The 16136-nt window shown below is 55.2% G+C and overlaps 7 protein-coding genes across 7 annotated transcripts; 2 read left to right on the top strand and 5 right to left on the bottom strand.

The window, feature by feature from the left end:
* Positions 1–1118: 1118 nt before the first annotated feature.
* Positions 1119–3875, bottom strand: MYCGRDRAFT_41034 (uncharacterized protein; the record flags this gene model as incomplete). Its single annotated transcript, XM_003853137.1, has 1 exon — positions 1119–3875. A coding segment is annotated over one exon (2757 nt), but the record flags the coding sequence as incomplete, so codon positions are not given.
* A 489-nt stretch (positions 3876–4364) lies between these two features.
* Positions 4365–5078, bottom strand: MYCGRDRAFT_40375 (uncharacterized protein; the record flags this gene model as incomplete). The annotated part of the gene is made up of 1 exon (XM_003853136.1): positions 4365–5078. The coding sequence occupies one exon, from the start codon at positions 5076–5078 to the stop codon at positions 4365–4367; it is 714 nt and encodes a 237-aa protein (XP_003853184.1).
* Positions 5079–5435: 357 nt separating this feature from the next.
* On the bottom strand, positions 5436–6919 carry MYCGRDRAFT_71656 (uncharacterized protein; the record flags this gene model as incomplete). The annotated part of the gene is made up of 2 exons (XM_003853135.1): positions 5436–6518; positions 6581–6919. The coding sequence occupies 2 exons, from the start codon at positions 6842–6844 to the stop codon at positions 5436–5438; spliced, it is 1347 nt and encodes a 448-aa protein (XP_003853183.1).
* An 819-nt stretch (positions 6920–7738) lies between these two features.
* On the top strand, positions 7739–8209 carry MYCGRDRAFT_92917 (uncharacterized protein; the record flags this gene model as incomplete). The annotated part of the gene is made up of 1 exon (XM_003853149.1): positions 7739–8209. One exon carries the CDS (start codon positions 7739–7741, stop codon positions 8207–8209), a length of 471 nt encoding a protein of 156 aa, XP_003853197.1.
* Positions 8210–9534: 1325 nt separating this feature from the next.
* MYCGRDRAFT_71654 (uncharacterized protein) lies at positions 9535–11347 on the top strand (the record flags this gene model as incomplete). The annotated part of the gene is made up of 1 exon (XM_003853150.1): positions 9535–11347. The coding sequence occupies one exon, from the start codon at positions 9535–9537 to the stop codon at positions 11209–11211; it is 1677 nt and encodes a 558-aa protein (XP_003853198.1).
* A 92-nt stretch (positions 11348–11439) lies between these two features.
* Positions 11440–12402, bottom strand: MYCGRDRAFT_85907 (uncharacterized protein; the record flags this gene model as incomplete). The annotated part of the gene is made up of 1 exon (XM_003853134.1): positions 11440–12402. The coding sequence occupies one exon, from the start codon at positions 12400–12402 to the stop codon at positions 11440–11442; it is 963 nt and encodes a 320-aa protein (XP_003853182.1).
* Positions 12403–12915: 513 nt separating this feature from the next.
* On the bottom strand, positions 12916–15179 carry MYCGRDRAFT_92915 (uncharacterized protein; the record flags this gene model as incomplete). Its single annotated transcript, XM_003853133.1, has 8 exons — positions 12916–13041; positions 13113–13231; positions 13405–13461; positions 13710–13896; positions 14152–14304; positions 14474–14536; positions 14913–15026; positions 15081–15179. 8 exons carry the CDS (start codon positions 15177–15179, stop codon positions 12916–12918), a joined length of 918 nt encoding a protein of 305 aa, XP_003853181.1.
* Between the last annotated feature and the right edge of the window lie 957 nt (positions 15180–16136).

Raw genomic sequence — 16136 nt, 5'->3', positions numbered from 1 at the left:
TTCGAAGCTACGAGAAGGCATGTCGTGGCAGTGAGCGCGTGGCATGGTCTCGGATGTCCTCGGTCCCGTCCATCTGATTTCGATACGTTCATCTCGTCCCGAAGCAGCTGTCCATGATGTTGTGATGGATGGCTGTGCAGAACATCGTGATGTTCCGGAGATGCCGGATACGAACTCGTGGGAGACGGGGGATCAGGATCAGGCGAAGTGATGCCGATCGAACATCGCACGTGCGAGGAACTGCCGTCTCACGCGGCTCGGACCACAGCGGAGTAACCACCATCGTGGCACGGACAGGGGGTATGCCTGCGATACGTCAATGTCAGTCGGGCTGATTCGAAGCGAGAAAGAACAACTTTGAGAGTGCACGGAGAATTCACTGCGATCACGTCGATTTGCGGATCTATCGACCTTACTCACTGAGCACGACCCCCCCTCGTCCTAGCCGTAGTCCGTCTCGGCTGCACAACTTCCTCAATCTCACTCTCGACATCTTCCTCTCCATGCCCGGTAGTGCCATCCGTATCATGCTCGTCAGTGAAATACTGACTCTTCAATGGAGTGACTTTCTTCGCAGCGCGAGGCTTTCTGGTCCCCTTGGGCGTCGACTTTGCAACGACGACTTTGGGCGACGAGTACGACTTTGGCTTGTCGTCGCTAGAGTCAATGTCAGAAGCGGGATTCGAGCTGACCGCATCGGATAGTGGGGAGTCGTTTTCATCGCTCTCTGCGATCTTGCGGTTCGACGATCTTCGCCTTGGTGGTTTCGCAGCTGATCTCGGCTTTTTGGCTGGCTTCTGGGCCGGGTTCTTGGTGGTAGTCTTGCTCGGACGTTTCTTCTGCGCGGACGCGGGTTTGACAATTGGTGTCTGCGACCTTCTTCCCTTTTCTGAGCCGCCATCGTAGGTAAATCGCTGTAGCGATTGGATAGAAGTCGGAGTCGCAGGCGGAGGCGTCTGATCGCCATCAGCAGGATCGTCGAGCTTCTCCTCCACGAGGAAACCGCCATGCGCATCATCCGCGTCCTCGTGCTTGTCTTCATCCTCGTCGATCATGATTCCACCAGCAGCATCATCGTCATCAGCCTTCTTCGTTGCAGTACGACGACTCTGCGGCACCTCTTCCTCCTCATATCCAGGCCGAAAGAACCCACCACCTCCCTGATCCTCCTCCTCAAACCCAGGACTGTGAGCAGAAGCGACATCACCACTTTGCCGCTTCGCCCTCTTCACAAAAGGATTACTCGCCTCAGCATCATCCCCATCTTGATACTCCAACCTCATCCTCTCGATAATCCTCAGACCCATCAGCATCTTCCTCCACATCGCCAGACTCGCAGCAGTACGCTTCGTGTCTTCCTTCCTCTTCACCTCCGCCTGCTCCGTTCGCCATGCATCCCGCACGAGATCTTCATACTCTTCGGCGACCACGACTCCCGTTAACACAGGTACAGCACGCTGCTTGCCGAACTCGAAACCTGTGCAAGCTTCCGCGTAGTCGATTTGCAACTTGCGGCAGAGCTTGGCGCTTCCTTTTAACGGCAGATGAATGGCTCCCTTTGGCACCATGGTGGGCACGTATACATCCATATTTCCGAAGGCATTCTTCGGGATCCTGCCGTCGGGTCCGATCGGGTCTGGGATGATCCATTCGGTTTGCCCTTCGTGGTATAGACCTTGCATGGCCTTCTCGCCCGTTTCTCTTAGAGAGTCTTCGATCTCACGTTTCCGGATGATAGTCACAGCTCGCGTGGGAACGTACTTCACAGGCTGCTCGCCGACTTTGATGGCTCGTCCGGACTTGTGCCATGACTCCACGGTCTTCGACTGGACCACATCTTCACGGCGATACACATCATGCACTTTGGCTTTGTCTCCTTTTCCAGCTGCGAAAGTCTTCACCGGCTTGGCGGATGGGAGTAATGCTTCTTCGCGACGGAGGTGTACCTCAAGCACATAGTCGGCCGACTGCTTGTACCCTTGCAGCGATTCTTTCTCCGTCTCCTTCTCCTCCTTCACGGGCTTGAAGGGCTTCAGATCCGTTTCATCTTCGAGCTTGTCCGCAGAGGTCAAATTCGCCTCAAGTCGATCATACATGGCCATAACAGACCGAAACCAGTCGTAGTCTTCATACTTCTTGACCTTGCCGCGTCTGTTGTAGATGGGCACCTTTTCAGCATACATGCGCATTCCTTTCGTCTTGCCAGGGAATCGGTGTTGCTTCAAGTATCGGACGGTGACATCTTTTGCACTGCCGTCCGAGGAGAAGGCGATGGTATATGCCATGACCTGCTTCGAAACCTCGGCTTTCTTGCCTCGCGGCTCAAAGGTCGCCAAGAGTTCGTCGTTTGATGCTATGGTCGAGAGCACTATCGGGTCCACGGGGATATATTTGTGCGAGACTGGGGAGCAGACTTCAGTCCAGTAGCTGGGAAATGCGAGATCACGGTCAAACCTCCTCGTTGGCTTCTTGCGGGAGGCCGGCGTAACGTCAATGACAGAAATTTCATCGTCGCTTCTTGATGGTGCATCACTGAGCGAGCTGTCAGTAGCATCGAGATCAATCGGCGCCGTCTCCCCACCGCGAGTAGACTTGCGTGATGCGTTCTTTCCTCTGGATGTGACAGGCTTCTCTGCTTTTGTACTCGACTTCGTCTTCTTCTCAGCCTCGTCTTCCTCGTCAACCTCATCCTGGTCAGCCTTCTTCTCCTTCTTCGGACGTTTCGGATCCGCCTCTTCGGCTTTACTGTTGCCCAAGCCAATAGGCTGCAAATTCGCGACCATTCTCGTCTCCAGCCCCAGACCTCGCAACAGCGCAACGAACAGTTGTGCCCCAACATCTCGCGAGCCCTCACACGTCTTCGCCATCTCGCGAAACGCCGCCCGGTCCTCAATTCGCTCCCCAAAGTCCTCTTCACCATTGTGATCCTTCGCCCATGCACGAATATCATCTCGCAACCTCTTCAGCGGCATGTACCCCTTCTTCCTCAACCCAGGAGCTGTGATGACGAATCGCTTGCGCCAGTATGCCGTCAACACCTTGAGCAGTCTCAGCAGCGGATCGCCCTGACTCAAATTCGGTACGCCTTGCTCCGCGTGTGTCGCATCGTATCCCCAGTCTCGACCTTTACCTTTTGAGCCTCGCTTGCCCTTGCTCTTGTTCTTCGCAGCTGCGGCTTTCTTCTTCGCCTCCAGCTCCTCCTTGCTCAACATACCCATGGACTCCCTCCAGCGTGTCACTTCACGTTTGACGCCATCTGTGAGGCCGTCCACGAGAGTTTTCTGCACTTCCTTGTCGTTCAGCCAGGAGTTGCGGACAGTGTTGTGCCACAGTAGCGTCTGAACATGAAGGCAATGTGTGAGCATCCGAACCTGGCGCTCCCGCTTGGACGGAGCCTTCTTGCCAGTAGCCAGCGAGACGAGTGGCTCTTCGTATGTCCCATCGTCGTTCAACGAGATGGAGATGTCTCCAATCTCAGCCGCGTCACTGGCCTCGTTGTTGGTGGAAGGTCCAGCAGTCCCAATGGCGTCCTCCCAGTCCATTTCTTCCTCATCTTCGTCTTTTCCAACTCGATTCTCCTCCGTCTTCTGTCGCTTCGCCGCTGGCTCCACGTCTTCGAAGTCGTCGCTATCGACATCGCTGAGGGAGGATTGATCGTCGTCATCGTCGTCCAAGCTCGCGAGGTATTTCTTCGTAGCTTCAGCGGACTTTGGTGGTCCAGCAGGAGCATCGGCCGTATCGAAGAGCGATGGCTTGAAGCGGCTGGCCTTTCTCGCAGGCTTCGTGGGAGCAGGTTTCGCGGGAGGTTTTCGCTTTGCAGGCGGGGCGTCTATCGGAGGGGAAGAAGATCGCTTTCTGGAGACGTAGGGAGGCATCTTCTCAAGTTGGTCGGAATTCGGATTTGCATTCTGTGGTCTACCAGATCGAAGTAGCGGGAAGAAAAAATTGGTGGATGAACGAAGGGAGCTTCGTTCACGATTCACGCGAAGGCAAGCGCAACGCGGACGCGGACGTGCCTGTGACTTCATCATTTCAATGTTCCTGCACCCCGGATTCTGGTAGATCGATCGGCCTTTGTTTCAGATCTCGATCTCTACGGCGTTCCAAAACGTTCAATATGAGGAAGCGGTCGACGCAACCCTAACCCTAGAGCGAACATCAAAGTGGACGATGGGGATACCGACGTGGAATCCTGATCCAACGATCCGCTGCGCCTTCAGCCCTTGATCGGTGGTGTTTTCTCTGAATTGAACGCTCACCTGTGGCACATGGCAAACCATCGATGTTCTGAGCGTGTAGCCCATGATGTAAAGTCGCTAGATGGGCTGATGTCCTGACCATTTTCAACACTTGAGCCTTCCCGTCTACAACTTCTCACCACCACCCTCAACCTCAACAACCTGCTCCCCGCCCCTATACTCCGGCACATCAAACCCAAACCTCTCCGCCACCTCCTTCCCCACAAACCTTCCCCCCACAAAATGCCTTCCCGTAAACCACTTGACCAAAGGTTTCGGCGCCGTCAAAGAAATCAACGCAGTAGGCATATACCCCTTTCCCGGCCCCTCCTCCTGCGGTCCAGTCTCAATGTCCCACGAACTCGGCGCATCGACCGCCAAAACCGGGACTTTACTCTCCGCCAACGCTCGAATCACCGCGGGAAACGGTTCCCTCACTTCCCCGCTGAAGGAGAATCCGAAAACCGCATCGATGACAAAGTCGCTACTGCTCAGTGCTGATTGGAAGTCGTCGGTGAAGGGGACGCGGAGTTGTTCGAGTTGCTTGCGGAGACGGGAGTAGAGTTCGTTCTTGCCGACTTTGGGGTAGTACATTGTTGGTTTGTAGCCGAAGTGGTGGAGGTGGCGGGCGGCGACGAGGCCGTCGCCGCCGTTGTTGCCGGGGCCGCAGGCGATGAGGATGCGGGGGGATTTGGTGGGTGGTGAGAGAGTGTAGAGGGCTTGGGAGACGGAGAGGCCGGCGAGTTCCATTAGTTGGTCGAGGCTGAAGGCGCCGGTGGACATTAATTCTTCGTCGAGGGCGGCTGCCGCTTTGGCGCTGAGGGTACGGAGGGGGGCCATTGCTGATAGTCTGTGAATGTCTGCAGTGTTGGACTGCGTTGTTGTTTGTGAAGATGGTTGTTCAAATCACCAAGGTCGGCAGCTGAGGATCATGAATGACGTAATTTTCCGAAAGTGAGGAAAGCTGACGGAAATTCCTCCTTCAGAAACGAAGGATGATTGAAAGATGAAAGATGGATAACAGGAAAGGACACATTATACCTTTGAAGTGTAGCTACCCTCGCGTTCGTGGTGTCGCGGTGACCCTTACCTGACTGGGATCAATAAAAAGGGAAGACGAAAGATGCGAAACGCTGGCAACATGATAAGCCGAGCCTGGTGGGCAGTAGAACAGTCGGCCTGGGTTGATGCTTCCTCTCAAAACCTCCCAGTCTCTCTGCGCCGCCGTGCTTCTTCCTGCGTAAGCGGCGAGCCGTTGCCGAGAGTACTCATCCTCTTCAGCGGTGTTCCTAGAGTCCTCCTCTCCAGCCCCTCACGCTCGCGTCCTGCTCGAAGTTGATTACTGCTAGCAGCCTTCCTGAGCGGACTCGCGGCATGCGTGTAGACTCCCAAGCTACCTCCATCACCCTTCATTGGGATTCGTTCGCGCAGCAGCTCATGATGCGGCTTGATGGGTGATGAGAAGTCCGGTGCGCCGCTGGTTGTGGGTCGTGATTGCGTGTAGGCGTTTGTGTACCCATTGGTAGGAGTATCTGTGAAAGGCTGAGGGGTGCCAATGTTGGAGCTTCTCTTCGAGTCGGTCTTGCGGGATGCGAGATTGTCGGGATCGTACTGTGAAGCATAATTTGGGTTGGGATTTGTTTTGAATCCGCGGTTGACGATCGTGGTGGATGTGTAGACATCGACCTCGCGGGTCTTGGTGCCGCGCGGTGTGAGTGCGCTCTCGCGTGTCTGGATACCGACATCACGAACGGGTCGGTTGAGGATAGGTCGCACAAACTTTGTGTCGTACTCGTTCATCACCTCACCATGGACGAGCGCCGAGTCTTTCGCTTGTTGGCTGAACGAGGCTTTCAAGAACCAGAGCTGAAGGGAGAGGAGTGCAGAGAATGCGACTGCGGTCATGACGGTAGTGGTGGGCCGGCTGTCCATCGTGTTGGGAGGTAGTAGGAGATAGTAGACCAGAACATGGCCAGGAGAGAAGAGAGTGAAGATCGAGAGGTTGAAGGGCTTCGGATCCCAGATAGCGAGCTCCCATACCTCGCGTTCGGCGTCAGGGTATGCTCGTGATGATGCTGTCGCTGAGGAGATGACTCCTTGGAGATATCGCAGTGGTGAAGATGACATCGGTGAGCTGTCGACTCGGACGCGGTGCGCGGAGGGTGTGGCAGGCGCAATGTCGACTGGCTGTTCGAACAGACGGTATGACTTCCTGGCGAAGAAGACCATGCCGGCATTTAGACAGCAGAGCAGTGTGAGAGACTGCACCAAGAAGGCAGACTGTGTCCATGAATGTCAGCACGTGCTGCATTGTCCGTATCCTTCAGCTCGAGAGAACTCACCAGCCATGCGAACCATCCACTCCCTTGCTCCATGTCTCCAAACACATCATCCCTCCCACCTCTCCCGCCGCTCGATCTGCTTGCGCCTCTTGCCAGTATGAACGCAACATTCAGTCCGAACCCAATCGGAGCCGCCCAGATCTTCAGCCATTCCTCGTATGCATCGTCGTTGAGCTCCTCTGCCAGCCAAAGTAGGAGATCGTAAGGGTCGAGGCGAGCTTTGATGCGCTCGATCAGCGGCGTGCGGCGGACGAGGCGCGGCATGATGGAGACTCGTTCATGCGCTGTCGAAAGAGAAGTCGGAGTGGTCTGCGATCATGTTGTCGGCGCGTGCAGATGGCGGTGATGGACTTTATCGAAGGTTGGTGAATTATTTGTCGGCGTTGTCAGGCAGGCACGAGAGTGTTTATTTAATCGGCGTGTCGGAGTTAACTGCGGCGGGCGAAAGCGGCGCTTCGGAAGAATTGCTCCAATTCCACGTTACAATTTGGAAGCACTTCAATTGTCCTTTTTCCTCAACTTCGCACCAACAATCAGAGGGAGGACAGCACGCCCATCGAACACCACCGGATCCTGCCATAATGCGCAAGCTTGTCGAGCGTCTCGCAGAGTCTTCCAAAGGCGCGACCAATCTCTCCAATGGTTCGACGTCCTAATGCCAACGTGCTACCTCCAACCTCTTGTCCATTCTCCAGACCTGAAGCTATTCAGGAAACCCTCGTGCGGTGCTTTTCACGCGACCGCGGGGAGGAATATTGCCAATCAGATCCTGGGAGCAACGATCCCAATGCACGACTCTCCAACTTCCTGCGCAACTTTCACCGTACGGGCTCCGGTCGTTCGGCTTGTACAGTGCAATCCGAGCGGAATCACGTAATGTTGCCTCCAGGATCGACAGAAGCTGATTGAAAAATCGGTCATCCAAAGTTTGCTTCTTTGCTGGAGGCTTCTCCCAGGTACTCTCTCTTTGAACTGTGCGCACCGGCATGGTCGTTTCAACAAAGCTCGCATGTCTTGGACGTTTGCCGGGCGACATTTAGAATGTAGGTGCTCTTTGATGCGTGCGCAAACACATCTTGTTCTTAAGCAGTTGGAGCTGCTCCTCCGGCAGCAGTGGTAAGTTTCAAAGGCTCACAGCGAATCATCTTCGCCCGCAACATGTCCGCCCACGGTCGTGCCATCATGCAGAACGTCCCGCAGAACAATCCGACTTTCACCAACACGGACGGCCGCACATCACCAGACCTTGCACCTCGCACCGGCCCCGACGCCATCAGCCCCCAGGAAGCCGCCTTCGACGACGCCTTCCGCGCAGTGGTCGACATCGCGCTTGCGAAAGGCTTGCCCAACGAGCTCGCTCTGTGCGAGACTGCCGCCAAGATCAAACAAAACCTGACCACAGCCCTGGCCCAGGTTGACCCGGACCAGGCCAACCGGGCCGAGACTGCCATTCGGGCCATCGTCACGTCCTGGGTGGCCTTGGACAATCCGCCCTCGAATGGCAAGTGGAAGTTCAGGATGACGAAGGAGAAACAGAGTCGCCAGAAGCAGAGTCGCCAGAAATGGGCGGCGGACGCGATTTTCGAGTGCAGTTTCATGAAGAGTTGCGTGAAGGAAGTGCTGCCCTAGCTGAGTGGAAAGGGTGAAGGTGAAGGCGGCTGCGTTGACCTGCAGGGAGCAGAGAGTGCACCGCCTCCGGAGGAAAAGATGGTGATTGTCTTGCTTGGTGTGTTACTGTTTCCAATTTGTAGTAACTTCGAGGGTTGCACATTTTCTCTGTCCTTGTTGCGTTTTCATGAATCTCACGTTGGCTGTCCCCAGTCAGACCATCGTCCTGGCCCGGTATTGAGCAGAAACGTCAGAAATTCACACTGAATCTGTAGTTCGAGATCGAACGTACTCGACATGACACATTTCATACACGTTTATGGCACGCAGTAGTTCACGCGATTTGAGTGGCACTGGCTCCGTCGCTAGTCGCCCTTTCACAGTTGGCGTTGGCGATCCCGTCAACTCACCTGGTCGGAGAAGAAGATCCTAGCCAACACCTGACCAGAGCCATTCTGAAATCACTTGCCGCCAATCGAGACTGCTTTCTATCTCTCGAGCAAACAAGCGAGCGGTTAAGAGACAAAGCCTAACTGATGCGGTGGTCTGGATATCTTTATATGTGTATTGTGTGGCACGTTCATGCGTAGTTTGACGACCGGTCTCACTCATTTTGCAAATCGTGGCTTCTTCTGCAAGCATTCGGGCGTTTTCTTGGTCAATGCTTGGTGTCAATGTCGGTTTTTCTTCTGTCGTCGTCTTTCATCCCCAAATGACAACATCTTTCTGCTCGCTCCTCATCTCCGAGAGTCCTCGATGTCTCAATCCTGCCCTCCCGGCGGACAGCTTTCGCGATCCCGGCTGATCCAGTCCAACGCTCTTGATGGGCACCGAAGCGAAGAGGACGAGATGCCTCCTGTAGGCCCTCCTCGGGACGCTTTTTCGCGGACACAACATGTTCCAGCTGTCGATCTAATCCTCTACTCGCATGGAGGCAAGAAGCAAAATGTCCATTCACCTCCCAACCGACGTCAGATGAAGTCCACTTTCGGACCCGTCGATCTATCGTCCAGCTGTAAGTCAATTGGTGGCTTGAGATGACCGGATGACCACATGGCCGCACACAGAGTTCAGCCCTGTTTTCCTTGCACATCTCGAACCGCTTCCCCTCTTTTTTCTTCTCCTGCATCTTCACCTTGCTGCACCGTCTCGCACTCCTGCCTTACCAGACCCAAGACCCATCCCGGGAATCACAGCACTCCATGGATTTCGTGCCCGAGTTCTTCTGCATGCTGCTGAAATCCATCTGTTGAAAGAGTCGAGACTAAAAAGCTTCACCACCAAAACAGCCGGAACCGAGCACGCGACACTCAACATCCACCGTGAACCACGGCACCACAACAACCATGTCTCCGCCAATCACCGATGCAAAGTCCGCCGATGCGGCAACACTGGCCTTGCTCGGGAAGACTCAAGTCTTGAAACGTCGTTTCGGACTGGTCACGCTCTTTAGTTTTGCCGTCTGCGAGTTGATCACTTGGGAGACGGTACTGGCAATTTTCTCCCAAGCATTCAACAATGGCGGTCCTGCCGGTGCCGTCTATGGATTCATCATCGCTTGGTCGTCCACGTTGTCCGTCTACACCGTCATCTCCGAACTGGCGTCCATGGCTCCCATCGCTGGAGGTCAATACTATTGGGTCTTCATGCTTGCGCCGCCTCGCTGGAGGACCATCTGCAGCTATGTCGTCGGCTGGCTGACCTCCTTGGCTTGGATCGCCACGGTAGCGACTGAGACCCTCTTTGCCGGCACGATCATTCAAAGCATCATCACTCTCGACAACCCTGGTTACGAAGGAAAGTTGTGGCAAGGAACATTGCTAACCTGGGCCGTCATCGCCGTGTGCGTCTTCATCAACGTCGTGATCCCGAATTGGCTTCCTCGGTTTGAGTTCATGATGGTCATCTTCCACCTCGTTGGATTCGTCGCCATCTTGACGACTCTGTGGGTCATGACTCCCACGATTGGCTCGGCGGAGAGTGTCTGGCTTACCTCGCTGAACGAAGGCGGTTGGCCCACGCAAGGATTGTCGTACTGTGTCGGGTTTCTCGGGAATGTCGCCACATTCGTCGGCGCTGACGCAAGTGTCCACCTCGCCGAAGAGGTCTCCAATGCTGCCATCAACATCCCCCGTGCCATCCTGGCTGCCATGCTGATCAATGGCGCCGTCGGCTTCGCGATGATGATCACGATCCTGTACTGCCTCGGAGATGTCGAGACTGTCCTCGGCACCAAGACCGGATTCCCATTCATCCAGATCTTCAAAGACAGCGTCGGAAACGTCCCAGGCGCCACCGTCATGACCGCCATCGTCCTCATCCTCACCTGGGCATGTGCCACCGGCATCACCACCACAGCCTCCCGAATGACCTGGTCCTTCGCTCGCGACCGCGGCCTGCCATTCTCCAAGTACCTCAGCAGAGTCAACCCTCGAACCAAAGTCCCGGTCATAGCCTGCCTGACAGCCACCGCCATCGCCGCCTTACTGACTCTAATCTACGTCGGATCAGCAACAGCCTTCAACGACGTCATCTCCCTGACCATCACCGGCTTCTACGGCTCCTACTTCCTCCCCGCAGCCTTCCTCCTCTACCACCGCATCAAAGGCAATATCGCACCACACGGCTCCCATGTCGACGCCTCTTCCCACGAGACGACCTTCCACGACGTAAAAGACGCCTCATTCCCCTCGCCGGACACCCTCTCCGACGACGACTCAAGAATGCAAATCGCCAGCATGCGCCTAACATGGGGCCCCTGGCGTCTCCCCGGCATTCTCGGAATCATCAACAACGTCTACGCGTGCGCGTACATGATCTTCGTCATTTTCTGGAGCGTGTGGCCGCCGGAGACTCCGGTGACGCCTTCGACGATGAATTACTCGGTGGTGGTCACGGGTGGGGTGATGATTTTGAGCGCGGTGTGGTATTTTGTGGGGGGGAGGAAGGTGTACAAGGGGCCGTTGATTGATGAGGAGGTTGCTGCTGTTATGAGGGGGGCGAGTGTGGGTTCTGTGGGTTGAAGACGAGCTCTCGCGAGTAACTCCTAAGACGTCTCACAACTGACTTCGCGATTATCTGCGCTACGTCCAGGCCATCCTCATCGAAGACATAATCATCACTCCCGCAGGACGCAATTCGTCGACCTTCCGGCCCTCGACTCTGGCTCCTGACTTTTGTAAAGCCGCATTTCACACCAGTACAGCCACGCAACCAACCTTCTCTGACTCCAACTCTCCGCCTCATGCGTCTCAAGTGGCGCGTTCCCACAGCCACTGGTCGGTATGCGGCACCGGCGGCATGGCTCCCGCCTTCCCCACCGTGAACCACTTCTTGGTTGTGAATGCCAGCCTGTGCGCTTCTGGCGCTCGTACATTCGCTTCGTACTCTCCAATACCACCAGCGTCGACCCCCTGCCAAGCACATTTCGCATCAGCCGCCAAAGATGCGAAGACCTTTGCGCGGGCGAGATCGCCATGGCACACACAGATCTGAAAGGCATCGTAGTACACCGATTCGAGATGTGTCGCACCTTCACCTTCATCCTCCAACAATTGCCGAGCTTCCCGACAGAACGAGAGCGCTTTGCCAGGGTTCAGCATGATGAGCATGCCGCCGCCGACGGCCTGATCGATCTCCGCAAGTCGGGTCCGGCGTCTGTCGCTTCCGAGGTGGTCGGGTTGTTCGGAACTCCCGCAGCGCACGCATTGGCAGTCGAATCCGAATGTCTCCAAGATCTGCCTCTTCCTCTCTTGCCTCGGCAACCGCCAAATCTCTTCATTCAGATAACTGACCACGATCTCCTCCCCCGCGCTGATATCTCGTGTCGCATACACCCGCTCCTCTTTCTGTCCCTCGTTCCAGGAATACGCGGCGTTCGCCGTGCAGCTGTGGTTGAATCGCGAGCACGTCGGGAACACGCCTCCGGACGACGAGCCTCTCCCGAGAGGCATGGCGTTGGTCTTGACGATGCCTTCGATCGGTTTCATGGCTTTGAAGTTGTTGCTCAGGGCGAAGAAGTCTTTCTGGTCGGCGTTGGGCATCTGCTTCAGCTGCGAGAGGATGGAGCGCACGTAAGCGTCTTGCTGCGCTTCTTGCTCGAAGGTGATGAGCGGACGTTCGGCCAGGATCAGTGTTCCGGTGGCGATGTTCTCGGAAGCTGTCACTCCAGTACCTTTGCCAGCGACGTCTTGGATGCGGAAGCTGGGTGACATGTTGTTGGGTGTTGTGTCTCCAACGCTGATGTCGTGATGGCGTTAATGAAGATGATCAAGATGATGAAGCAGAATGAAGTTGAGAAGAGTCGGGAAACAAACGCCAGCTTGGACAAACGAAATGTCTTCGATGCAGTGTGACCAAACACTTCCGCCAAGCCTTGCCTTTCAATGGGCATCGAAGTTGTCGTTTACGGCGAATGCAGAAACTCGTGGAAGAAACGCCATTCAGATGGAAATCACGACCAGTTGCCTGCAGAAATGCGATCGATATTGGCAGCGATACCTCATCTGTCTTGTGAATTTGGCCGACCTCTGGAACTACAGCCTCGAAGCGCGCAATCGCTGGCCGACCAGCACAACAGCTGCAGATTCAACAACCTCACGATCTATTCCGACTCCAACTGCTCTCCACCCTGTCCCGCCACGTTCAACACAAACCGTCCGTCAAGCAGCCAACATCGCCCATGCCCCTCTCGCCTTGCCCAACACCATTCATCACCCCCCTACGCCTCACTGTGAAGGAATCTTCTCTTGAACATTATTGATCTCACCCAGACCAGGAAGCTGCACCGTAATCCCACCCCTATAACTTCCATCGCATCCGCGGCCGCATTCGGAATTGCTGCCAGCCCAACACTACAGACAAAGACAAGATCAGTATCCCTGACGCTCACCGACCATCATTTCGCTGAGGCTCGAGTACTTACGACGATGGTCCTTTTGTTCCCGCACTTGGAATTGGGTCGGTCGAAAGGTTCGCAGCATTGGTGGTTTGTTTCTGCATCGCATTGATTGATTGCTGTGGTCTGGGTGGAGAGAGTGATTCCTGTGGCGATGAGGTACATAATGTGTGATAAAGGAATCGTGGTGGAGCGTGACGTGGTTCGTCTTCGGACGCCACTGAGAAATGATCCGTACAGGCTGTTGCAGAGGGAAGGGAAGAGAGGATGTTGCAGGACAGACTCGAGAGGCCTGTCGGCTCAGAGTTGCGGAACTTACGCTGTCTTTTATGCCCGACTTGCCGCGTGAAGGAGCGGGTGTATGCCCATTCCGGTGCTGCTGCCAGCAAGCAAAGATGTGCAATACGACAATGCTACCTTGCATGCCATAGGGCATCAACGCCCCAACGACGGGCTTCTGAGATCCGATCTGGACGGCTGCATCGGGCGAGCCTGTATAGAAACTGCTGATCGCGAGCATCTGCGTGCAGCAGAATTCCTCTTCAGCCTCGTTCGCATCTCGACTTCGGAGCAAGGCTTGTAACTTTCGAGGGAAAATCCATCGAGGTCCTACCTCGTACGCACCGGCCAATACGATAACACAACCGAAGTCTAGGGGGCTCGTCGCAGCCCGATTCGCGGGTCGAATCGATGGACGACACGAGCCGCTTTCCAGAAGTACATTCCGGCCAGCACTGATCAACGAGCTTGTTGGCGCTGGATTGGTGGTCGTTCCTATTCCATCCAACGAAGCGACTAGGCGTTCCAGTAACTATTCAGGTTATAGTATTGACATCGTCTTCCATGTATGTTACGCGACAGCCACCTGGCAATCGATCGAATCGGAGATCTCGTAACACACACGCCCCCTGTGTGGTTGACCTTGCGGCAGGATGAGATGTGATTGATGGCTCGGCAAGCATCTTACCGCAACTTTGCCTAGATCAGCTGGTCAGCCTCGCTTTTCCATCAACTGTCTATCGAGGCCGTCCGTTCTTGTGGGATGGATGATCTCAAATTGCCTCACGGCTACCATGATGGCCACGACTATGATGGGCATGTCCACCGATCCGAGCATTACCGTAGAACCAGTCGACGGCGCTTCAAGCCATTCCACCTCTACCTGACCGATCATGGCGAGTAAATTAATCTTTCCTTGCTCGCCTGCATCCTCATCGGTCTGCATCATCGCAAGATATCGACCGGGAGAAACGGGATGTCTTCCATGCAGTGTTACTGGACGGATCTCTCTAAGCTTTGCTGGCCTCTGAACATGTCGGGACTAGAGTCATAGGGCTTTTACGTGGAAGAAAGCAATACGGAATCTGTTTAAGAGATCTCTTTCGTACGGTTGAAGACGAAGCGGCTGCCGTCGTACGAGTCGGTACGACCTGGAAGTGCGGTGACAATGCCTGAAGTCAAGCAGAGGTCAGGATGCTGGATGTAATACCCACCCAGCGAAGTCGTCTTGCACGGCGATGTCGATGTCGGCTTTCGGCTTCAGATGAGCAATCGAGAATGTAGAGGTGCATCACCGTTGTCGACGGCGTGAAGGAGAAGTGCCAAGTGGTCGTTATGGGCGGTCGAAGCGACTGCACATCCGACATCGCTCTCGAATAGGGACTATGCAGCAATGCCCACCGCGAGCGAAGAGGACTGCCGACTGGCGGAATCCTCAACACAGGCAGCTAGGGAGATGTCAGAAGATTCTCGATATTGCTTTTCGCGATCGTCGCCGCTGCTTGCACATTTCCGTGTCCAAGCGCTGGGGCAGCGACCACCGCACACTGCGTCCAAGATTTGCGGGAGTGGTGCTTTCGTGCGCATCGCATGGTTGTCCAGAGTCTCAGTCACGGAGAGTAAACGGTCGCCGATGGAATCACAGAGTCGCAGGTCCTGTGCCTAGAGTTCCCGAGTCAGTGCCCGATCCTGCGATTGATGCGGACCTATCCGTACTAACGCGAGCTCAACAATGGCAATATTCGCTCCAATTAGGATGTTGGCGTATTTTGCCAGCCGCTTCATCCTCGAGCTGGGCAAGAGGAGACAAGCCATCCTGGTTTCAAGCTACTCCGCCTCTACCCTGGCATTGAGTCCCCCAGCGGGCGCTGATATCATTCCGGCGAAGCCGTGCATGGACATCGGCATCGATGATGGACGTCGGCACCTTTGTGTTCATTCGGGCCCACTCGACTGGTGGAACGCAGGCTAAATCCACCCGAGTAGGCTCTGCTCGTTGCTCCTGCAGGCGTGGTCATTATTCGGACAAAGTCCAAAGTCCGTTCCGTTCGAGACTCAAGTATCCATGCTTGTTCTGATCGTTCCGCATAGTTCCGCCGATATGGAAGTTCGTTCATCGAACGTTGGCGTACATCGATCCCTCCATCCCTATCGGCAACATATCATCTTTTCGTTAATCGCGGCCTCGGTTGCAGGCGATGCCGCTGGGGGTGTAAGTCTTCCACGCCGCCGGCCAGATCAAATTTCATACTGACTGGATGTATGTATCTCTAGATGCGACATCACCGCTGGCGATAAGAACGCTCCCTTTGGTACCTGAACAGGTGTAGATGATGGCGGGATATGGACGACCGAGTGCAGGTCGGTATGTGCTTCGCTGAAGAATGCTGGATGCCTCCCGCGCTTACTTGGCATTATTTTGAAGTCCAACAAGTGCTCCCAGGGAGGGACTGTGAAAGGCTGTACTTTTGATTGGAAGAACAACAACGCGGTGTGCCGCCGAGGGCTGGGACGAACGCGACTGCGACGAAGACTGCACCGAGCCTCACCCCAGGGAATCCGATTGACCACTCGCGGAACTTCGATCGATGGATCGGCAAGGATATTATGGAAGTTTGAGTAGCGAGGTGGTTCTGGAACCCTTGTCAAAGGTGTCAGAGATCGAACTGGACGTTGATCCTTTGTGTGACCTGGCGAGCTCACCATCGTCACCTGTCTATCGTGGACCGCTTCACGACTGGCAGGTGTACTGCACTTTGGCTACGCAGCTTT

The sequence above is a fragment of the Zymoseptoria tritici genome, chromosome 4, assembly GCF_000219625.1.
Source record: "Zymoseptoria tritici IPO323 chromosome 4, whole genome shotgun sequence".
Classification (NCBI taxonomy): Eukaryota; Fungi; Ascomycota; class Dothideomycetes; order Mycosphaerellales; family Mycosphaerellaceae; genus Zymoseptoria; species Zymoseptoria tritici.
This window is presented reverse-complemented; position numbering and strand designations above follow the sequence as displayed.